The sequence below is a fragment of the Ictidomys tridecemlineatus genome, chromosome 5 (genome assembly GCF_052094955.1).
Source record: "Ictidomys tridecemlineatus isolate mIctTri1 chromosome 5, mIctTri1.hap1, whole genome shotgun sequence".
In the NCBI taxonomy this organism is placed as follows: domain Eukaryota; kingdom Metazoa; phylum Chordata; class Mammalia; order Rodentia; family Sciuridae; genus Ictidomys; species Ictidomys tridecemlineatus.
The window spans coordinates 158,805,856-158,830,617 of record NC_135481.1 but is presented as its reverse complement, the minus strand read 5'-3'; the positions used below and the strand labels follow the sequence as shown (position 1 = coordinate 158,830,617).

At 36.9% G+C, this 24,762-nt stretch overlaps 1 protein-coding gene across 10 annotated transcripts in view; it reads right to left on the bottom strand.

The window, feature by feature from the left end:
* Positions 1 to 24,762, bottom strand: part of Dzank1 (double zinc ribbon and ankyrin repeat domains 1) — a 75,239-nt gene that overhangs the window by 50,163 nt on the left and 314 nt on the right. For 4 of the 10 annotated variants that reach the window (XR_013439528.1, XM_078051348.1, XM_078051354.1 and 1 more), the window contains exons 1-9: positions 24,574 to 24,760; positions 23,016 to 23,132; positions 21,642 to 21,716; positions 19,281 to 19,434; positions 11,496 to 11,607; positions 10,044 to 10,140; positions 8,815 to 8,939; positions 5,510 to 5,595; positions 3,110 to 3,227 (exon numbers count right to left, since the gene is read on the bottom strand). Coding sequence is in view for 9 of the 10 variants with exons in the window: in XM_078051348.1 (XP_077907474.1) it covers positions 3,110 to 3,227; positions 5,510 to 5,595; positions 8,815 to 8,939; positions 10,044 to 10,140; positions 11,496 to 11,607; positions 19,281 to 19,434; positions 21,642 to 21,716; positions 23,016 to 23,132; positions 24,574 to 24,631 (942 nt within the window). In the remaining variant the exon portion in view is untranslated. Of the gene's footprint in view, positions 1 to 3,109; positions 3,228 to 5,509; positions 5,596 to 8,814; positions 8,940 to 10,043; positions 10,141 to 11,495; positions 11,608 to 19,280; positions 19,435 to 21,641; positions 21,717 to 23,015; positions 23,133 to 23,754; positions 24,214 to 24,573; positions 24,761 to 24,762 lie in introns of those variants that run through there. The other 6 variants (XM_078051352.1, XM_078051350.1, XM_078051349.1 and 3 more) reach the window with 5 other exon arrangements.

Sequence of the window (24,762 nt, the reverse complement as noted above, 5' to 3'; positions counted from 1 at the left end):
TTTTTTCTAATTAATGCCCTAACTTTCACACAGGAAATTAGTGATAAGGTGAAGCCAAAATACACAGTTAAATGTTTGATTGTTTAAATATAAGCTTTGGGCTACAAGAAATAGATTTTTTTTTTCATGGAGAAAAGAATAGGGTGTTATGGGAACTCTCTATTTCTCAGACTCTGAATTAAAGGTCCTGAGTTTGTCATTTTCTTTCTGTGAATGTTCCTGGACTCAGGAGAACACATCCTGTGCCACAATCCTTGTAGCCATTGTTACTGCCACAGCAGTCAAGTACAACAGCTACTGACAGGCACAATGGTGTAAGCCTGTAATCTCAGCTACTCAGGAGGCTAATGCAAGAGGATTTCAAGTTTGAGGCCAGCTTCAGCAACTTGGTGTGGCCCTAAGCAACTTAGTGAGATCCTGTCTCAAATAAAATATAAATGGACTGGGGATGTAGCTCAGTGGTAAAGAGCCTCTGGGTTCAATTCCCAGTAACCTCCCCCTCCAAAACAAAGTACTGCAGTTACTTGGCCACTCAGAATACTTGCTGCAATTGGAACTTCATTATAATCAGCCACTGGTGATAGCTTGATTAACTTTGATGCCAATTCATGCAAGAGATTACCAGAATCCTATTTATCATTGACAAAGAGCTCAGCCCTGCTCTCAAGCAAAGGACAAGAACAAACCATTTTCAGGCTGGGGATGTGGCTCAAGCGGTAGCGCGCTTTCCTGACATGCGTGCGGCCTGGGTTCGATCCTCAGCACCACATGCCAACAAAGATGTTGTGTCCGCCGAGAACTAAAAAATAAATATTGAGAAGGATTCTCTCTCTCTCTCTCTCTCTCTCTCTCTCTCTCTCTCTCTCTCTCTCTCTCTCTCTCTCTCTCACTCTTTCTTTAAAAAAAAAAAAAAAAGAACAAACCATTTTCAATATTCCTTCTTCACAGGTTTATTTACTGGGACCCATCACCAATTCTGTAACAGTCATAATACAGTCAGAAGACAGAATCTACCCAGTTATTTGAAAAGGGGAAAATTAATGTAAATAATTTATTAACCAGCAACAGGGGATTAACTTTCAATGGGCAGAGCAGACTCCACATGATATAGGAATACCAAACATAGGGAGGAGCCGCTACCTGTATAGCTAAGGCAGAGAATCTGAGGAGGATCAAATAAAGAAGAGGCACTCACTTCACTCCACCTTTAAGGGTGAAATTGGATTTCACTTAATGGGGTATGTCTGTTCCAGCAGATGTCTGATCAGTTTGCTGAAGTGATACTAATCAGGATGGGCAAGAAAAAGCTACCCACTGGGTTCTTTCTAATGAAAGAAAACATACTGGGATGCTGCTCAAACTTACTGGGGAGCTGTCCACTGGGGTGCCTGAGAGACTATCTGGGAAGCTGGTTGGGGTACTGGTGGAACTCACTGAGAAGTTATCCATGTGATACCATCAAAATTCACAGAATTTGGGACTGGGTTGTGGCTCAGCAGTAGAGCGCTCACCTAGCATGTGCAAGGTGCTGGGTTTGATTCTCAGCACCACATAAAAATAAACAAATAAAATAAAGGTATTGTGTCCAACTACAACTAAAAATTAGAATTCAGCACAGCTGGGTGTTCTGCCATTTAGTTGAGCACCACAGAAGCAAAGAAAAAGCAAAAAAGGAATTGCAGAATTCCTTTTTTGACAAAAACTAACATCCAGCCAGCTGGCAAAGGAGAAATGCCTAACAGAGGGCTGTACAGGCCTACACCTTTGAGTCCAAGAAGACCAGTGGAGAGTGGGACACAGTAAGTACTCAAAAAATTATTGTTAGTTTAAATTACAAAGCTATTTATATAAGATAGACTGTTATTGTACCAATATAAATATAATTTGGGGAGCAACATGGATATTTTATGATTCATTAAAAATATTTTTAACATCTAATAACATTTTCTCCCTGCAAAGACAAAGAACATTCTGAAAATCTTTCTCTTGGCAAAAGGAAATAACCTTGACATTGTACTAACTGATAAAAACAGAAAATTCAAACTAATGGGATCTGTTCATGTTTTATTTTCTGTATTATCTTATTCAAGGAATTCTCAAGGAGTTCAAAATATATTAAATTAACTTTTACAACAATCTTGAACAATAAATTGGAGGAAGGTTTTAAAAAGATACCCATTTTAGTAGCTGGGCATGGTGGTGCACACCTGTAATTCCAGCGGCTCGGGAGGCTGAGGCAGGAGGGTCACAAGTTCAAAGCCAGCCTCAGCAAAAGTGAGGGACTAAACAACTCAGTGAGACTCTCACTCTAAATAAAATACAAAATAGGCTGGTCAAGTGCCCCTGAGTTCAATCCCTTGTACTCCCCCCCTCAAAATGATATCCATAGTACCTGACTCCTTGCTTGAGATCATAACTCAATTCTAAAATTCTGGATTCTGAGTTCATTGAAATCAGTACCTTTTAAATGACTATCTTTAATCATTTTATATATTTTCTAAACATAGACATTTCTCACTCAACATCACAAATCTTTCTATTCATGTTCTAAGCCCCAGTTTAAAGAAAACAATATTAAGAGGTGAAGGTTTTGATTGTTAGCAGGTGAAGCATCTCTTCTAACTACAAAACTAGTGGTAGGATAATAGTAATTATTACCTACACTTAATCAGCCAAAGTCTTAAAATTCAAATATACTGATCAATCTAAGTCAATCTTTGGACAGAACAATGCATCTTATGGATCTATAGATAGAGAGCTATAAAGTAATTAGTACTTTTTTTCCATTTGTTTTAAAGAATATATTCCCTTGTTGTACCCAGGTTATAAGCAGAAATAGCAAGTAGATAGGAAACATTTATTTATCCATGTATGCCTCATTAAAACAATAAGATTTCAATCTCCTCTGTGCCTGTACTTTTGCAAGCCATTGGAAAGAAATGTCACTGCATTCTTAAACTGGAATCTAGATAGTAATAGATTAATCTGCCAGACATTCTTTCAATAAGTTTTAATGTTTGTGATTCATGTATACAGGCACTGTCTTACTGCTGCAAATAAAGATCACATAAACCAGTAAGAGATGTTTTTAAGAATTTTTGCTGCTCACCTGCGCTCCTTCTGGAGGTGGAAGACGATAGCCAAATATGGGAGGGACAGGAGCACCACACTCTTGACAGAAGCGAGCAAAGGGATCAGATGGGCGGGGAGCCAGACAGTGGGCACACCTGTAACAAAACAGGTTCCTGACTGGACATGTGAAGATTGATCCACTTTAAGAAGACTGGTGAAAATCTAAATGTATTCAAACAGTTTTAAAAATGAAACAAAACACAAGCAGACCACTCTTAGCAACTATGGGACAAGTCCTAGGAAGAAAATTCTTCTCCAGATCATTTTATTACAAAGTGGCCACAGAGTGGAAACCTGTAGTTTAAGGCCAGCCTGGGCAACTTAGCAAGACGCTGTCTTAAAACAAAACTTAAAACGAGTGGGAGAATGTAGTCCAGTGGTAGAGCAACTCTGGGTTCAATCCTTGGACCAAAATATAAAGAGAGAAACATCAGTGGAACAGAATAGAGTTCAAAACTGGATTCACATAATTATCAAAAATTGATTTTCAAATATTCTAAAACTAATCACTGAAGAAAGAAAATTTTTTCAAGAAAATGAGCTGCAATAATTAAATATCCATATACAAAACTATGAACCTCAATCATATGCAAATTAATTAAAATACATTAAAGTACTAAGTATAAGATCTAACACTATAAAACTTCTAGAAAAGAATTAGGAGAAAAATCTTAGTGCATAGTTTAGAAAATATCTCTTAAATATAACAAACTAAGAATGAAGTATAAAACAAAAACAGATAATTTGAATTTCATTGAAATGAAAAGCCAAAGACTGGGAGAAAATATTTACAAACTATATATCTGAAAAAGGGAAACATGTACAACTCTACAATAAAAAGATATATAACCCATTTTTTTTTTTTTTACAAAAGTTGGATAAGACAATTTACCAAAGAAGATTTATGGATGGCAAATAAACACAATACAAGCAGTAACCAGCAAAATAAAAATTAAAACCACAATGAGATACTATTACAATCTCACTAGAATGATCAAAAATGGAAATAAAAGTGTTGGAAAGAATGTGGTGAAACTGGCTGGTAGCGTTGGCACATGCCTGTAATCCCAGCAATTTAGGAGGCTGAGGCAGGAGGAACATAAATGTAAAGTCAGCCTTAGCAACTTAGTGAGGTCTTGAGCAATTTAGCGAAGCCTTTTAATAAAAAGGTCTGGAGATGAGGCTCAGTGGTTAAACACACCCCTGGGTTCAATCCCCAGTACCAAAAGAAAAATAATAAAAATGTGGGAAATTGGAATTCTCAAACACTGCTGGTGATAATATAAAAATATATAACTAGTTCAGAAAACAATTGAATAGTTTCTTAAAAAGTAAAATATATACCTATTATGTAACTGAGTCATTCCCCTTCAAGATATTTACCTGAAGGGAAATGAAAGTATATATGTATGCAATGATTTGTATAAAGTATTCATATCAACTTTATGTGTAAAATGTTCATATCTAGAAATTACACACATAACTCTCAATAAGTAAATGGATAAACAAACTGGCTTATCCATAGCATGGAAACTCAATGATAAACATAACAACTCAGCAATGAAAAGCATAGATGTTTGACACAAGAAAAAAACATGAATGAATCTCAAAATAGTTATGCTGGTCAAAGAAACTTGAACACACCCCCTGCAAAAAAAAAAAAAAAAAAAGAGTACATACTAAATTACTCCACATGTATATGAAATCAAATGCAAACTAAGATATGGTGACAAGAAGCAGATCAATATTTACCTGGGAATGAAGAAGGATGAAAAGGTACAATGTCAGAAACTTTTGGAGGTGATGAATTTGCTCATTTTCTTGACTACTGTGATAGTTTCATATATACAGAATATATATACATATATTATATATATGATTTCATATATCCTGTAAAAAATGTTCATATATCCTGTATATAAGAAGATATATATTATATATATACAAGATAAATTTACATATACATATATATATATATATATATACATATACATATCAATTGAACTCTTTAAATATACACAGTTTGTCTTAAGCCAATCAAACCTTCTAAAAGCTAATCAAATTAACTTAAAAAGCTATGGCCAAGCCAGGTGTGGAGGCACACACCTGTAATTCCAGTGACTTGGGAGGCTAAGGCAGAAGTATTGCAAGTTCAAGGCCAGCCTCTGCAGCTTAGTAAGACTCTTTATCAAAATTTAAAAATTTTAAAAAGGGCTAGGTATAGATGTAACTTAGTGGAAAGCGCCCCTGGGTTCAACCCCCAGTACTATAATAAAGAAAGGAAGGAGGGAAACAAAAAAGAAAGAGATGGGTAGGAAAACACATTGACACAATGTATTATGGTGGGCTTAAAGACAGTAGAGAATGTGATACATACTTGAGGAAGTCTGTCTCTCTTTGAATCCTCATGATCTCTGTTCTTGTCAGACTTTTCTGGCCAGTTATGTGTGCAAAACCAGGCGACTAAAATTAAGAATATAGATTCATAAAGGTATACAGTCAATATAACCTGGTAAAGGCTATGGAATAGTAAAATTAATGGAAAATTTTATTTTAACATTTGTTGCATAATGAATGCTGAAGCATTCATCTTTTTAAACCATGATGTGAAAGGTCCTAAGTAATTATCACTCCAGTATCTAACATTTAAAATTTATTCAAAAAACTATTCATAATTAGATATGTATATTTCATTAAAAATGAAAATTTACAATAAAAGATACCTGAATTTACTATAAACAGACCTGATTTTAGAACTGAAAAACTGTATTCATTTTTTCCTTTATGGCTGAATAAAACTCTATTGTGTATATATACCACATTTTTTATTGGTGCATAATAGTTGTATATAATGATGGGATGTGTTATTATTTATTAGTACATGCACAGGATATAACAATATAATTGGGCCAATATCACTCCCCAGCACTTCCCCCCCTCCCTCCTCACCTTCCACCTCTTGGTCCCTGTCCTCTACTGATCTCCCTTTGATTTTCATTAAATCTGTCTCCCCTTTCTTTTTGTTTTTCCTCTCTAACTTCTGCATATGAAAGAAAACATATGTCCCTTGACCTTCTGGTATGATTTATTTTGTTTAACATTATGGTCTTTATTTCCATCCATTTTCTTGCATTGATATAATTTCATTTTTCTTTATGGCTGAATAAAACTCCATTGTGTATATATACCACATTTTCTTTTTTTTTTTAATTTAACTTTTATTTATTTATTTATTTTAACCATATGATTTATTTTTATTTTTTTAGTCATACATGACAGAATATATTTTGACATATAATACATACATGGAATGTACATACATCAATCATATTATCTATTCTATTCTGCTGCCCTTCCTATCCCCCCACATTTTCTTTATCCATTCATTCGTTGATGGATATCTAGCTGGTCCCATAGTTTAGCTACTGTGGCTTGTGCTGCTATAAACATGGATACACTGAATATATTGCTGTGGTATGATGACCTTAATCCTTTAGGATAAATACCAAGGTGTGGCTTTCTTGGCCAGGGATTTCGACTAGACTAATCATCAAAGTCAAATGTGGACTTCATCTCAGGTTTATGGACTAAAACTCCTCAGGAGATTTTCAGGAAGTGGCAGCTGAGAATTTACACATATAGTTACATTTCCTCCGGTGATTCTGATGTGCAATCAGATTTGGGAACTAGGGGTTTTTTTTGTCTCTTTTGTACTTAATGGTAAGTATGAGTAGCCTTGGAATCATAGGTAAACCAGAAACAGTTGTGTTTAGATAGAAATGTAACTCCTGGTATATTCTACTTGGGGCTCAAATAGGAGAAAGACATTAAGAGCTCCTGGCTTGACCTCAGATGCCAAAAAACTCTAAAATGAATTTTATAAACATTGAAAAATCAAAATACTATAATAGTAGGCAATTAGTATACGTGTAGTTTCTTGTGTTATAGTAGTGACAATGTATTAATATGGCTTTTATTAGGATCTTAAACTACTTCCATCTTGCCAAGTTCAATGAACAATTCTCTCTGCTTGGGTAGGCTGAAGTCTCAGCAACGTAAGACATAGATGACCCCTGCTTTCTCCTTGAAACTCTTCCTTCACTTGGCTTCCATGGCACCACATTCTTCTGGCTTTCTTTCCACTTCTCAAACTCCTCCTTCCCCGCATAGCATCTAAGTTGAGTATTTTGTCTTGTGCTACCTTCTCTTCATCTTCTGTATACCCTTAGCAAGAGATCTCATTCAGATTCAGCTCTAAATACCATCTGTATATGAAATTTCCAAATGTATATCTTCATTCCTGACCTCTTGGCTGAGTCTGAACTTACACATACAATAATCTGTTCAACACTCTCATGTGAATATCCAATGTGCCCTTGAACACTTGCTCTTCTCTCATCTTGCCCATCTCAGTTAATGGTACCATCATCTCTAGATGCTCAGGCCAAAATCTTGTGAGTCATTCTTGGTTCCTCCCTTTCTCTCATCCCATTTATCTAATCCCTCAGTCAAACCTGTTTAGATGCCTATGAACTCCTGTCCTCATTATGTCTACAACCTTTGTCCAAGATACCATCATCTCTTGCCTGGAGCAAACACCTTGGAAATGATGTTCCCCTCATTGTCTTCTATAGTCTAATCTCTGGCACAAGAGGAACTTTAAAATATAATTGGAATTATGTCTTATGCTCCATATATATTCTCCTTACAATTAGAATAAAATCCCAATTCTGAACAATGGGACTAGCATTTGTGATTTTCAATCATGTTTGCACATTAGAATCACTTGACAATTCATTTTAAAAACAAACCATGCCAAACAACAAACCAACCCAAAGTTTCAAGATTAGGTCTCAGGATTGGTCTGAAACACCTTAAGTGAATCTGATGTGCAGCCATATCTGAGAACCACAGGTCTAGGCACTCTGCTCCCAGCCCACCTGCCCCATCATCTCCTACCTTGCTCATCAAGCTTCATCCACACCAGCTTCCTTGAGATCCCTCACTTTGCTGTCCTCATTTTGACTGTTGTTGAATGCTTTCCCCCAAGATCTTTACGTTGCCGGCTTCTGAAAGTTCATCTCCAAAGTCCAATTCAAATGTCACCTCTTCAAGGAAGCCCCTCTCCCAATTTAAACAACACTTGTTCTTCCTTCACAGACATTCTCAATCTCAGGGCCTCTCTAACTTGAGGGTGCATCAAAAGGAGGGTTAAATAAAATGCAGATCACTGTGGTCAGACCCAGAGTCTCTGATTCAGCAGGGCCTGAGAATATGCATTTCAAATAAGCTCCCATGTGATATTGATGCTGCTGGTCTGGTGACCCCACATAAGTTGAGAACCATTGTTCTCTCCATAGATTTTTTTTTCTTTATACCTGATACAAACCCGACCCCACATAAGTTGAGAACTCATTATCCTGATTGTCTTGTTTGTGAATCTTACTACTGTTTAACATTTTTGTGTGTGATTAATTACTTGATTATTATCTGTTTGCCTACCACCCCAATACAATGACAGCCCTATGAATGAATATATAGAGATTTTTCTTGTGCAACACAGTATTGCCAACACTGGCACATGGTCAAAAGGCTGGGAAGAGCTGCCTTAAAATAGATCATGGGAAGCATTAAAAATATGGGAGGTATCTTCACACCCTATGGATTTTCCTTAAAAGTTACCTGGGACTGTTGAGTGGGTGGTCTAGAACTTGATCCTTCATGGTAAGCTGGGATTTCTAATGGGCTTTCTGAGAAGCGAAGATCTTTCAGTGTTTTAGAGTCAGTTCTTTCATCTATCTCAAGGTCTGCAATTATATTAAAAACATTGTTCTGTGAGCATCTGTAATTATGTTAAATCATGCAAATGTCTGTGTAGTTAGAAAGCTTTTAAATAAGGGACCACTGTCATCACATTCTCTCCCTAGAAGTAACAATTATATAAAGAGACACCCTCCCCAACTCAGTGAATAAGAACTGAGAAAGGAATAATAAGCCCAGACTGAGAAAATTATCTTCCTCGTTACATTCTATAACATCCCACATCATTTTAGGAAAACAGACAGATCAATCCAATTGCAAGGCTAGGTGGTTACTTTAGTTCTCCCAAGGACATATATTATAGCTGAGAAATGTCATAACAGCTTCCTCTTGAAGTAATCTACTGCTCACTTGTTGAGGAAAAATTGTCCTCAAAAATCATAGATTATCAGAAATTCTTCTCTTTCAAATTGTATCAGTAAGAACAAATATCGAAATATCGACTCTTGCCAGGAGAATTTAAGTCACAGAGAGAAGAAGTCTCAGTTTCTAATCCTTGTGCTGGGCTGCATAGTAGGGTTTCTGATCATAATGTTCCATGTGTATCTATATAAAGTGACAGAACTTCAGTGCACATGTGATGCTCCAGTTCCCACATAGTTAGCTCTGCTTTGAGCCTATTAAAACTCTGCTTTCATTTATTTTGTAAAACTATTTATATATTAATTTTTGAGGCACTGGAAATACAATCCAGGGCCTTGAATATGCTAGGCAAGTGCTCTACCACTGAGCCATATCCCCAGACCTCTTCTTTCATTTCAATTTCAACCAAACTTCTCTCTTTCTTCAAACCCTTCAACTTTTATCTTTTCCCTTGCTTGATGAGACACACCATGATTCCATAGTGTGTGGTCCCCTCAATGCAATGAATCAATAAATATAACACTGTTGGACTGCTTGGTTATCCTTTATGGCTTTAGGCTAGTTAGCTAGGACAATACTAGAATTCAAATTACAGCCTACTTTCCTATTCTAGTGTTTCTTATTCCAACACTTCTGCAAGTAAGAGAACATGCAGTGAACATGCCGTGAACCAGTTTGGTGGGTTTAGAATAAACAGTGAACCTTATCTTCATGCTATCACATCATACCTGGAAACTTTCTAAGGTTAACATTCCAACTAGGTTTATTTTCAGTGTTCTTATATTTCTTCTTTAGTTTTGGTCCAACAAATCCATTTTTTAATTCCTAGGAATGAAGAGATTACATATCACTTGATACCCATTGAGAATGTGAAAATTAAAAGCTACATGATAGAGACAATGTCATGGCATACATTTCTTCCTTAAAATGGTTTACAGTCGTTTTTATAAAGTGATCTCTGTTTCACCTTACTGTGGGGAAACACAGAGCTTTGAATCTGGGCTTTTGGCTAGTAGCATGTCTAGGTCTCAAGTCAAGTGGCCAAACCAGGAAGAAGGAGCAGCACATCAAGATAGGATGTTACATTCATGGGAGGGTAATAACAAGGGGACCAGCAGATCCGAGGGGCAGAGCTAGGGTGGGATCAGACCAATATAGGACTTATGTGCATAGCCTGTCCACAGGGCCTGACTTTCTCTCCATAGATTTTTTTTTCTTTATACCTGATACAAACCCGAGCACCTGCTGATACATGTGGGCTCAGTCTCTGCTGGCTGCCTTTGCCCTGAACACACTAAGAGCCCCACCCCATGCCTGCACCCACCCTTTGGTGCTACAGCCTCTTCACTGGCTTCAGGTTCACTTAAGGGATACCACCAAAAACTTTCTGTGTTCCCTCCGACTGAGACTTCTTGATTAGTTGCCTTACCATGAACTAGTCCATCCTCTGGCCCTATTACTTGGATCTATTATTATCTATGCCAACAACACAGGGACTGAAATTTCAAATGTCTTCACATAGCTTGAATTTTCTCCAAAGAGATGAGTCTTTGGGAATGAAAATTTCAACAGAACAGAAGTCTATGCCCACTGGGAGCTTCTCCTGGCCTGATGAACCTATTTACCACATATATACTCATCACCCTCTCCTGCCTTCTCTTGAGCAAGGCTTTGAGTATGGCAGCCACACTCTATGCCACCTTGGAGCTTACAGCACATGGCAAAGACTGACAAAGAACCAAATAATCACATGATCAAAGTGTTTTTAAAAGGAGAAGACTTGGTGCAGTGATAAAACACCGTGTGTAAGTTTAATTTAACTGGAGTTTACACAGGGGGAAAATTACAGTCAAGGCAAGAAAGCCTGGCCAAGAATGAACACTGATTACTGCCATGGCAGACTAAAATTTTCTGCTTTCTTCAGTAGGTAAGGAAGAGCCACTGAAGACACTGGAGCATGGGCAGTGTTGCTGGGTAGGAATTCTAATCTCTAAAGTGGAGGAGAAATTGACCAAAGGTTGAGGAATTAGTGAAGATACTTCGCAATGGTTGATACTGACTTTACTTAAATTAGGACCTGACTATAAGCAGAGGTGATATAATGAAAGGGAAGATGTGCCCACCAAGAAGGACAGACGAAGAATATAGTAATAATCTGAATGTATAATATCATTACTTGCCTTTGAAGAAACTTTGAGAATATTTTCAACATTGTCTTCAGAAGAAACTGTATTTGGTGGTTCGTAATCTACCTGAAATACCTTAGTTACAATTCCACTCTGTCTGCAGTCTCTGAAAATAAAAAAAGAAAGAGTGTGTTATGCAAAGATTCAAAGAAAAGGTAGCTAGCAATTAAAATGACTCCCTTTAAAGTTCCTTAGCCTCGGTCTGAAATGTATTTCATTTTAAATTGAAGAAATCAAAACGTAATTTTCAAGCCTGTCCTTATCTCATTCTGTTTGGGAGTCTTTAACTGTGTAACAAATCACCTGCTGTGGTCAGAATCTTAAATATCCCCAAAAAGCTCACATGTTGAAGGCTTGGTCCCAGTTGATGGTACTTGTGGAGGACAGTAGAACCTTCAGGTGTTGGGGACTACTGGAAGGAAATTAGGTCATTTGAGGCATGCTCTTGAAGGGGATATGGGACCCTGGCCCCTCCTCTCTGTTTCCTGGCCACTGGGAGGTAAGCAGCTTTGCTCCATCCCTCATTTCCTGCTGGGATGTTCTGCCTCCCACAGGCCCAAAGCAGTGGGGCAAAGTGACCATGGCCTGAAACCTTGAAACTATGAGTCAAAATAAATCTTTCTTTAAGCTGATTTTTCTCAAATTTTTGTCATACTGATGGAAAGCTAACACAGTACCCCACAAATGTAGTGCCTTACAACACAAATCTGTGGATTAACTGGTCTCTGCTGGGCAGATCTCATTTACTCTCTTTCATGTGATTGACATCATGTGTCAGGAGAAGTAAAGTCAACTGAAGGCTCATTTGGGCTGCATTTCCAAAATGTGTTCTTCCCTCAAATAACTTCTTTCTCTTTTCCCCTTCTCCTTCTCCCTCTCTCTTCTATCCCTGCTCTTTTTCCATATGGATAGCTTGAACTTCCTCACAGTATGGGAGTCTCAGGTGATCAGACTGCCTTCATCGTGCCTGGCTTCCCTTTGTGTTCATATTTCCAGAAACCAATTCTTGGTGTATTTATGTGATGTGTTTATTTTATATATACATAATTAATCTAAACAATCACAATCTACCTGAGAGGCTATAGTAAAGAAATAATATGCCTGGCTTTCTGTAATCAAAGGATACTTGCAAGTTCACTGGCTAGAGTGAATCACAGGTAGCTAAACACTGGGAAAGCACTTAAAAATATCAAAACCAAATTTATAGATGCATAAATGTGTGAATGCACATATAAATGATCATTTATATTAACTACATGCTTAACTCATTCACCTCAGGATCCAAGTCATCTGCAAGGTCACCTTTGGCTCTAGGTATGGCATTTAAAATCCAATTGTCCTCCTTATTAGCACACTTCCCTGATATCACAAACATCTTCAATCAGGGATCATTCAGATTCTGAACAATCACAGAGCTCCCTTAATGGGCACTTCCAACCCCGTAGAGTGGAAGCCTGATATCTTGCATTTATTCTACTGGTGTAAGGCCCAGGTTGTCTCCCCTACCACAGCTGGCCCTTTCCTTGGGGACCCAGATAATGCATTCACCCATGGACTCTATCCCAGCTAAAAACAGCCCAAAGTCCAGCTTAAGTTGCCTGCTAAGTAGAAGGACTTCATCCTGATTATGATCCTCAAAAAGGACTAGGTCTGGAGTTGGAATTGTAAATCCTACTCAGAGCCCAAATCCCATTTGAAAAATATATAAACTTTTGATAAGGGCTAGATTCTGGAGACCTTAACTATGTATCTTTGGAAGTATCAATATGAAGTACATCCAAACAGAAAATTATTTTTGTGTAGCTCTAGTCTCACAATAAAATACCAAGGTACTTGAATGGCTGTAAGGGAGTTATGAAGCTGCATCTATGGATATTCCACAACTTGATCTAGGTCATATTTTCTCAACCCACTGAAAACTACTGAAATTTGGGTTTAGATAATTCTTCTTCAAGGGTTTTGTCCTGTGCCTATACAATGATTAGCAGCGTCCCTGGCCTCTGCCACTACAAGCACATTATCACCCTACATATGATAACCAAAATGTTTCCAGACATTATCAAATGTCCTGTGGGGGAAAAATTATGCCCAGTTGAAAACCTCTAGTGTAGGAACTTAAAAAGGTTGAGTAAAAACCATTTGTTTACCCAGGCATAAACATTTCAAATATGAGGTATGTCTTTTGAGTTGGTTCACACAATAGCAAATATCAATCTTTTAGCTCTTTGCTAAGAATCAAAATAACAACAGCAACTGCGTTGTTTCAAGTGTGAACCCAAGTGTTGTATTAAGTGTGTTAATTCTAATCCTCACAACAGCTGTCAAATTCTATTAACTTCATTTAACAAACGAGAAAAATGAGTCAGAAGTCCACACAATTTAATCAAGGGCACACAGAGTAAGTGATAGAACTAGGATTAAAAATCCAAATCTGAGGGTCTCTAAGCTTTGTCCTCTTTACACATCGTTAAACAACATCTCTCAAAGTAGTTTTCTTCTTGCCTTTGTGGCTGCCTATGTAGATAACATCTGGATCTACTTCTTCACATAAACAGAACATATTGTACAATCTCTTGGAATTTGCCTCTACACAATGAGCTTGAATTATGACCTCCAGGTAGAGAAGTAACATTTTAGGGCATATTATGTGTGCCAAGGGGCTACAAATGGGGGTCTATGAGATGAGCTGCAATACACTGAAAATCTGTTTTCTCAACCATTGTTGCAAAACTGGGGAGTCCCTCAAAGTTCTACTGAAGAAAACAATTATCCTCAGAGGACTCTAAGTCCAATTCCATATCTTCAGTTAAATGTAGTTTTTAATCTCTACTGGGCTTAATTGATTGTGACCCCTATATGAGGTCAGTGAGGGAGAAGGCAGAACCCTGCAAGTTCATTGCCAACACACTACCAAATGATATCATACCAAGATGGGACATTGCTGACCACAAAGGAGACTTTTAAAGAAGCAAGATAGGGGCTGGGGATGTAGCTCAAGCGGTGGCGCGCTCGCCTGGCATGCGTGCGGCCTGGGTTCGATCCTCAGCACCACATACAAACAAAGATGTTGTGTCCGCCGAAAACTAAAAAATAAATATTAAAAATTCTCTCTCTCTCTCTCTCTCTCCTCTCTCACTCTCTCTTTAAAAAAAAAAAAAGAAGCAAGACAAATGTCAGAGAGTGTACAGACTCTGGACTGGATCATCAGTATAGGTCACTTCCTCTTCCTGAGATGTTCCCAAGTTCCTGGTCCCTCCTGTCCACATATGTTCTTTTCTCTAACCATTCTTGGATGCAAAATTCACACACACACATATATCCACCTGCAATGATGCCCTATTCCTTTCTTTTCATCCTAGAATTTCATACTTCAATAAAAATATATTTACAAAACATTGTGTTGATCAAATATCTATAAACAAAAACATATTTTCCATTGCTTTATGTCCATTGTGGTCAATATTGGCTGCATGTTGAAATCACCTGTATATCTGAATAATCAGTATTTTAAAATATTGATCCCTGGGTCCTATCCCCAAGAGTCTGTTATTTAACTGGTCTGGGTGTGACCTGGGCATCAGGATTCTGCAAAGCTCCTTGGGTAATTCTAATTTGCACCTGTGGTAAACTGGTAAAATAATTGGTCCTCCTAAAGCTCAGGAAATTATGCCAAGAGTTAACAAATAGAATGGTACCAAATTAAAAAGCTTTCTGCACAGCAAACAATTATATAATGTGAAGAGAGAAACTACAGAATGGAAGAAAATCTTTGCTAGCTACTTTTCTGACAGAAGATTAATATCTAGAATATATAAATATCTCAAAAAACTTTACATCCAAACATCAAGTAACCCAGTTAATAAATGGGCAAATGAATTAAACAGACACATCTCAAAAGAAGAAATACAAATGGCAAAAATATATTTAAAATGTTCAATATCATTAGCAATTAGGAAAATGCAAATCAAAATAACACTGACATTTCATCTCACTCAAGTCAGAATGGCAGTCATCAGAACACAAATAATAATAAATGCTGGAGAGGAGGTAGAGGGAAAAGAACACTTTTACATTGTTGGTAAGACTGTAAATTAGTACAACCACTATGGAAATCAGTATGGATATTCCTCAAAAGATTAGGCATGAAATCATCATATGACCCAGCCATACCTCTCCTTGGTATTTATCCTAAAAAATTAGAGTCAAGAAACTACATGCTCATGTTTACAGCAGCACAATTCACAATAGCCAAACTATGGAACCAGCCTAGGTGTCCATCCACCAACAGATGAATGAATAAAGAAAATGAGGTATATACACACAATGGAGTTTTATTCACATAAAGGAAAATAAAATTATGTTATTTGCAGGAAATGGACGGAAATAGAGATCATTATTTTAAGCAAAATAAATCAAACTCAGAAGATCAAGGGTCACATGTTTTCTTTCCTATGTGGAAGCTAGAGAGGGAAAAGGTGAAAAAAAAGTGTGGAGGACTCATGAAAATCAAAGGGACATTAGTAGAGGAAAGGGATCAGAAGATGGGAGGTGGGAAGGAAGAGGGGAAGTGCTAGGGCATGATACTGGTCAAATTATTTTGTTTATATATGTATCTATGAATATGTATCAACAAATCCCATCATTATGTACAACTATCATGCACCAATAAAAAAAAGTGGAAAAAAAATAATGGGTTCTGAGGCACCACCATACCTCTCTGCATCCGTGCCCTTATAAAATCTCCTGCCACACTGACTTTGGGTGTGGCCATGTGATTTACTTTGGCCAAGTAAATAAGACACAAGTAGAATCTAAAAAAACATCTGCAGGACTTGTCCTTTCTCTTATTGCATTTTAGAACTGGGGCACCTTGTGAAAACATAAAGATATCTTGCAGGAGACATGGCTCCAGCCTATAGCCAGCACCAAACATGACATGTAAGTTAAGCTTTCTGAGACCATCCAATTCAAAATGAGCCAAAAAAAAAAAAAAAGACAGCTATGTAACTGATCTTAGGCAAGATCATCAGAAGAACCACCTCCTGAATACACATCAAAATACTATGCAGTGGCACACACTTAGAATCCTGGCAGCTTGAGAGGCTAAAACAGGGGGATCACAAGTTCAAGGCTAGCTTCAGTAATTTAGGGAGACGCTGAGCAACTTAGTTAGACTGTCTCAAAATAAAAAACAAAAAGGGTTGGGGATGGGGCTCAGTGGTAAGGTGCCCCTAGGTTAAATTGCCAGTAGCAAAACAAAACAAATAACTGAAAAAAATCCAAAATACTGACCCACAGAATAATTAACAAATGCAATTGTTCTTTTGAGACATTAAGTCTTAGAATGGTTTGTTATGCAATAATGACTAGCTGATTCAGCAGACAAAGTTGAGAAGAACTAGTTATGTAATTTCAGATATCCTTTATTTATTATTTATCCCTTTATTTATTATCACAAAAGTTAAGTTTTGGAAGCTGTTAAAGTTATCAAGAGTAAAAAGCAAACATACATAATTTTGTCATCAAAGGCAGTGACTGCTAAGGTTTGGCATGTTTTCTTCCAGTCTTTTCTCTATGCATTTTAAAGTGCAGTTAAAGTCATAAGTGTAAACTTGTACCTTATTTTTTTCCACTTTTTACATAATAAACATTTTCCTCTGTCATTTGAAATTTCATGACAATTTTTCCTCTTAATATGTTAATGACCTTCAAGTGTTACACTCTCATTTAAAGTCCTTTGACTCCTTACTAAGAAATTACCTTAAGTACCTAGAAACTGACTTAAATAAAGCAGTATAATTTCCATAAAAAACTATTTTTTCTAGGAACAATGTTGCACACCTGTAATCCCAGAGACTTGGGAGGCTAAGGCAGGAGGACCATAAGCATGAGGCCAGACTGGGAAACTGAGCACATCTGAAATACTTTGGTGTTACTAAAGCACTCAGTGGGCACAGAGAAAGTTGGGTGAGAATGTCAAAATACTTTCTACTGTCATGTATAACTAAAAGAAACAAAAAAATAAAAATAAAAACTTTTAAAAAGTTGGTGAGAGGCATAAAGATCTTATTTTTAAACTCTCTTGAAAGCTTTACTACCCCCTTCAAACTACCTCTTTATCTGAATTCTATTAGCAGCTCCTAAAGGGGCCCTGCCTTCCAGTATTAGGCAACACTAATTCTCAAAGGAATAAATAAGTAAAATCAGAACATAATGTCATTATATTGTAAATCAGTACTTAGGTTTCTAATTTTTAATGATAATTGAGATGATTTGTTTTGATAGAAGTGGCTTAGAGGAGAGAGGAGGGGATGTGGGGATAGGAAAGATGGCAGAATGAAACATACATTATTAATGTATGTGTATATGGAACTACATGACCAATATGATTCTGCAACATGTACACTCAGAAAAATAAGAAATTATATCCCATCTATGTATGATATATCAAAGTGCATAAATGCATTCTACTGCCATAAATAACTAATTAAAACAAATTTTTAAAAAATTTTAAAAAGAAGTGCCTTGGTAAGTGGGAAAAAACAAAATTCCAGTATTTAGTAAATAACAATGATGCATTTAAGGGGTTATTTTGCCTCACTCTTTTTTTTGAGGGGGTACTAGGGATTGAACTCAGGGGCACTCAACCACTGAGCTACATCCCCAGCCCTATTTTGTATTTTATTTAGAGACAGGTCTCACTGAGTTGCTTAGTACCTCGCTTTTGCTGAGGCTAGCTTTGAACTCACATTTCTCAAGCCTCAGCCTCCTGAGCCACTGGGACTAACAGGCATACACCACTGTGCCCAGCTTCATTTTATCTTTAATTTTTTTTTTTTTTTAATTTTCAGATACCAAAACAATCATCTTTGGTAAAGTTGCTCCTCTTTTCAAAAAGTCATGCAGTGGGCTGGGGTTGTGGCTCAGTGGTATAGTGCTTGCCTAGCATGTGTGAGGCACTAGGTTCAATTCTCAGCACCACATTAAAAAAAAAAAAAAGATATTGTGTCCATCTATAGCTAAAAATATTTTTTTTAAAAAAGGGTCATGCAGTAGTTAAGCCAGCAGGGGGGAGTCTGGGGCCAACAGGTTTGGCGCTTAAATAGATTCCCGAAATGTGGCCAAACCGGTCAATCCGGTCTTGCTGAACAAAATGATTCTTCCATCACAATCACACAGACTTGCTAAGCAATTGAGGCTTTTCCCCTACAACATATGGTGAAGGTTTCCAAATTAATAGTGTTTTCAAAAAGGTTTCAAAATGCTTAAAAGGCACCAAGTGGGAAAGGAAGAATAAAGTGGCTAATGCCCTCCACTTTTGTGAAAAGACAACAGCTTCAAAGATCAATTAAATCAATACAAAATGAAAGAGTGAATCATGGTGCTGTTGTAGGCTGCATCCTGAGGAATAAGAACCATCCAGTAAATGCAATGCTCTCCTCAGAGCCAGGAGAAGCTCTTTAGAGGAGGTTCCCAGCCCTAGGCAGGCTCTTTCTTCCTGAAGATCCAAAGTGGAATTTGAAATAAAAGCAATGTTAATACACAATGATACTTCATTGAGCTTATTGATTTCACGTCATTGAATGCACTTATGATTTGTGCACTTTACAGCATACCTTAGTAAAATGCAAATAAAACAATGAGTCACTTGTATATGCTACAATTAAGTTTTTTGTGTCTTTCTAATGCAACACTAATTCTCAAAGGAATAAATAAGTAAAATCAGAACATAATGTCATTATATTATAAATCAGTCTGATCACCACTTTCGTAACTTACTTAGAAACTGCAATAGCTTTAACTTGTATTTTTCCATCAGGCAGAGTAATAGGTTTTGTATACTTAAACGTATTATTTTCTCCATAACCAATTCTCTTCAGAAATTCAGGTTTGCTGCCATCCAGGGTATAATATATGTTGACATCTGGGGTATCTGAAAAATTCAAAACAGGATAACTATAAATTAACACTAAAGAGGCTACCCCTGAATAATGCCTAAATGTTAGTTATTTGAGGAGTTTCTACACATACATACAAACATATGAAAATTCACACATATGAATTTGAATATATATATGAAAATAACAATAATTCTTTTCCTGTGTTAGCACAGTGCTTTACATGAATGAGTTCACTTCTTTTTTAAAAAGAAAATATTTATTTTTTAGTTGTAGTTGGACACAATATCTTTATTTTACTTATTTATTTTTATGTGGTGCTGAGGACCGAACCCAGGGCCTTGCACGTGCTAGGTGAGGGCTCTACTGCTGAGCCACAATCCCAGCCCAAATGAGCTCACTTCTGACTTCATCTGTATAACTCTATGAGTCCCTATTTTATGCCCATTTTCTAGATGAGATAACTGAGTCCCTAAGAGATTAACAAAATTGCTAAATAATAGATGCATTGTGGTATGACTTCTGGTCAGTTGAAACCATAACCTATGCTCTTGAACCATTATGCTCTTTTGTGTCTCTAACAGGGCATTGATACAAATAGAATAGAGGTCAGTTTTGAAGATAACACGATCCCCATAGAAAACAGAAACTAATTTTTAATTTTTTTTTTTTTTGAGCACTTCTTTATTCATTTTGTTTTGTGGTGTTGGGGATTAAACCCAGGGCCTTGCACATGCTAGGTAAGTGTTCTACTACTAAGGTATACCCCCAGCCTTGAGCATTTCTTTTCTTTCTTTCTTTTTTTTTTATTGGTGGTGGTGAGTATGATACCTGGGATTGAACTCAGGGGCACTTGACCACTGAGTCACATCAGCACTATTTTGTATTTTATTTAGAGACAGGGTCTCACTGAGTTGTTTAGTGCCTTGCCAGTGTTGAGGCTGGCTTTGAACTTGTGATCCTCCTCTGTCAGCCTCCCAAACTGCTGGGATTACAAGTGTGTGCCACTGGGCATGGCAGAACCTTAAGCATTTCTTAAGAAATGACTTATTATATATTTTTTGGACTTGGTAAATGATTCTTGTAATGCCTGAAAAAAATTAAATGCAGGCTGGGGATGTGGCTCAAGCGGTAGTGCGCTTGCCTGGCATGTGCGGCACACTGGGTTCGATCCTCATCACTACATAAAATAAAATAAAGATATTGTGTCCACCTAAAAAACTAAAAAATAAATATTTTTTAAAAATTAAATGCAATAAATTCATGATTAAAAATTCAAAAGTTTAAAAATGCTATACAATGAAATTCTCCCTCTTAGATCTCACATTGGCTGTCCAAAGACAATCAATGGTATACTGAGTGTCCTTCAGAAAACTTTTATTGGGCTGGGTGTGGTGGTACACACCTGTAATCCCAACATCTCAGGAGGCTGAGACAGGAGGATCATCAGTTCAAAGCCAGCCTCAGCAACAGCAAGGTGCTAAACAACTCAGTAAGACCCTGTCTCTAAATAAAATATAAAATAGTCCTGGGGATGTTGCTTAGGGTTTGAGTGCCCTTGAGTTCAATCCCTAGTACCAAAAAAAAAAAAAAAACAACTTTATTGGTACATATAGGTATATAATCTTATTTTCCCCTCCCTTTTAACACTCATGGTGGCATACTATATCCTGTTCCACACATTTCTTTTTTCAATTATTAACATGTCTTGGGTATTATTCTATTTTGATACATAAAGAACATTCTCTTTTTTTGTTATGACTGCAATCAATCTCCTCATACAGGCGAACAACAATTTAACTCTCTAAAGATGGACACTTAGATTGTTTGCTTTTGCAAACATAAGCATTGTAATGAACAATCCTATAAAGAATTCTTTTTGTAAGTACATCTGTAAAACAAATATGTAGAAATAGTACTAATAGATCAAAAGGTATGTACATTTGTAAACATTTTTAGGATAGTGTCTAGCTATGTTGCCCAGGCTGTCCTTGAACTTGAAAGTCTCCTGCGACAGTTCTGAGTAGCTGGGGCTCTAGGCACACACCTCTGAGCTTGACTTTGCATTTGTACTTTTGATTAATATATTCAAACTGCACTCCCTGGGTGATTAAGCAACGTAAATATGAAATGCCTATTTAACCACAATCTCCCCGATAAAGTATGTTACCTATTTTTCTTTTAATTTTGCTAATTTCTGAGATTGAAAAAATAGTATCTTTCCAGGCACACTGCCATATACCTGTAATCCCAGGTATTTGGGAGGCTGAAGCAATAAGATCACAAGTTTGAGGACAGCTCAGCAACTTTGTGAGACCTTGTATCAAAACAAAAACTTGTATCAAAATAAGAACTATGAGCACAAATATTTACATTTTAATTTTGGTTCCTTATTTTTAAAAATCAAATTAGCTTTTAAGATAAAGGAAGGGGCTGGGGATATGGCTCAAGCAGTAGCGCACTCGCCTGGCATGCGTGCGGCCCGGGTTCGATCCTCAGCACCACATACCAACAAAGATGTTGTGTCCGCCGAGAACTAAGAAATAAATATTAAAAAATTCTCTCTTTCTCTCTCTCTCTCCTCTCTCACTCTCTCTTTAAAAAAAATAAATAAATAAGATAAAGGAGGACATAGTATAATGTAACCATATTCTTAGTCTAGGAAACATAGGAAACATACTAGAAATGTAGGTAGTTTGTATACATTTATTAAAATATACAATTGGAGTTTCAAAATCTTTTTTAGACAAATATTTCTTCAAATTTTGGATCTATAAAGCTTTCATTTCTCATGTTCATTAAATGTACATGTGTGTGTATGTATATAGATACATTTAAGAGTTTGAAGAATAAATATTACCAGGAGATATATTCTCTCTTTTATTTTTATAATAGTTAAAACATATTTTATTATATGCTAGATCCTGTTCACCTCACATATATACCAAGTCACTCAGTCCTTACAATGGCTCCAAGTGGCAGATATGACTAACTTTATCTTACTATAAGGAAATTGAGACTCAGAAAGGCTATATAAAGTGCCCTAGGTCATCAGATGTTGTCAAAGCTGGGATTCCATTTCTAAACTGAGACATTTGAAAGTCTGTATTAGTAAGTTAAATTTATTTATTTAATATTTATTTATTTATGTATCTTTAGTTTTAGGTGGACACATTATTTTGTTTTTATGTGGTGCTGAGGTTCGAACCCAGTTCTTCATGCATGCTAGGCAAGCACTCTACCACTGAACCACAACCCCAGCCCATAGTAAGTTAAATTTATTATCCAAACAAAATAACAAGCTTCCTGGGAAAATTAAATTAAATTTAAATTTTTTAATTTTTTAAATTTAATTAAAATTAAATTCAACTAAGGTGAATCAATTGGAACTGTGTACCTATATAAATGAGAGCTTAGTCAAAGCTAACCATTTTAATCTAAATATATACCATGTTTTAAATAACCAAAATACAACATTGATTGGAATTTTGAAAGTTTTACAAACTTCCCAACATCCTGAGTATAGAAAGCATATAAAGAAATAAATCAGCAACCACATGAAACAAAGACTATGACAATGTTATTTTAAACAATTTCCAACACATGTGATTCCTACCTGATTTCATTTCCAAAAAAGTATTGTTATCAATTTCATGATTTGCTTTTCCAGGTTGAGGCACTCGAAGTGGTATGATCTGAGGGACACACACCGAACCAGCAGTCATATTCTCTCCTTATATAAAAAAAAGGATAAAAATAAATTATATTATGCACCTATATACAAGAATACAAGAACTGAAGAGCAGCACCTTACTTAAATATGGCAAAATTAGTGTAACCTAAAGAGAATATTATGAGTATGCCACTTACAAATACCATCCCATTTAAATTGAAATAATTTACATTTCAGCTTTATTTTTGCTGTTGAGAAAGAGCATGAATGAATGAGATGGGGTAATGGAGCATTTTAAATGGACAAATTAAATGGCTAAAACAGAACATAGACCATCACTAATGCTCTGAACTCAATTCCGTCTGGATTATTATAACCCTTTCTTTCCTTCAATTATTGGGCCACCACCCTTGACCTCAAGCAAGTCATCACAGAGGTTGACCAGAAGGAACTGTGTAGGTAGCACAAAGTGTTCATTTAGAGCCAACTCTTCTGAGAAAGCTTCAGGTCCATGGTCCAGGAACCATCACAGTGGTTCTTAAATTTGATAGCTACATACACACTTTAGAAGGACTGCAAAGCATCACTTCTGAAGAGAAAGGAAGTTAGTAGAGATATAAACAGTGATCAACAAACACAAGTCTCCCACTTTAACTTGCTGTACTTATAAATTATTAATTACCAGTACAGAGGCCTTCCAAGAATATGCCTTCCAAGAAGTTGGAAAGTGCTAATTATCCTCCATATTCACTCAACTTTTAAAGTCTAATTTTTGCATCCTCATTTTTAAATTTACAATTTTCCATACACTTATGTACACTTATGCATCAATTTGTGTTTGGCCATTAGACTATATCTAGTGTCTTTAGTTTTGGTTGTGGCAACTCTTACACACAGTTGCTCTGAACATCTTTGCATTTTCAGTCTCGTCAGATTGTATTAGTGGGATAACTAAACTTAAGAAGTGAACTTAAAACCTTCCTTGTTGGATAGTTCCAGATTGAGAGCCAAGAATATAAACTGTGGGAGCAGGAGGATCACAAGTTCAAAGCCAGCCTCAGAAACCTACGGAGGCACTAGGCATCTTAACGAGAACTTGTCTCTAAATAAAATACAAAAAAAAAAAAAAAAAAAGGGCTGGGGATGTGGCTCAGTGGTTATATGCCCTTGAGTTCAATCCCCAGTACAAAAAAAATCTAAACTGCGGATACTCTTAGCGCAGCACTGGGCCTGACAGAAGTGTGACTGAACACGGAACACGGGAGTGCGGGAGAACGTGCTCTTACGCACATTTCCATTCAAGTGAGAAGCATTTAAAATAAAAATACTTGAAAAGACATAAATAAATAGTTGATGGATAGAATAATTCGCGCATGGAACTAGTAGCTGCCCTTGGAAGGCCAGTGGGCCTCAAGCTAAGGAGACCGAGAAAAATGTCTGATCCACTAGATTCAAACCGCAGAGGGCGGTCAACAGCACCCCACCACCACCTCCCAACTACCTCCACCTGCACCATCTTCTCGCTTATAGGACCCTATAGGGTCCTCGCCCTGGTCCATCAGGGGCAGTCAGGAACGCCTGCGTCCTTTAGTTGGAGTAAAGGAGGCCCTCCTCCTCCTCCAGCAGTCACGAGGACCGAGATCAGGACCCCCAAGGCACTTCAGCCTCCCCCAACCCGGTTGCCTGTCTC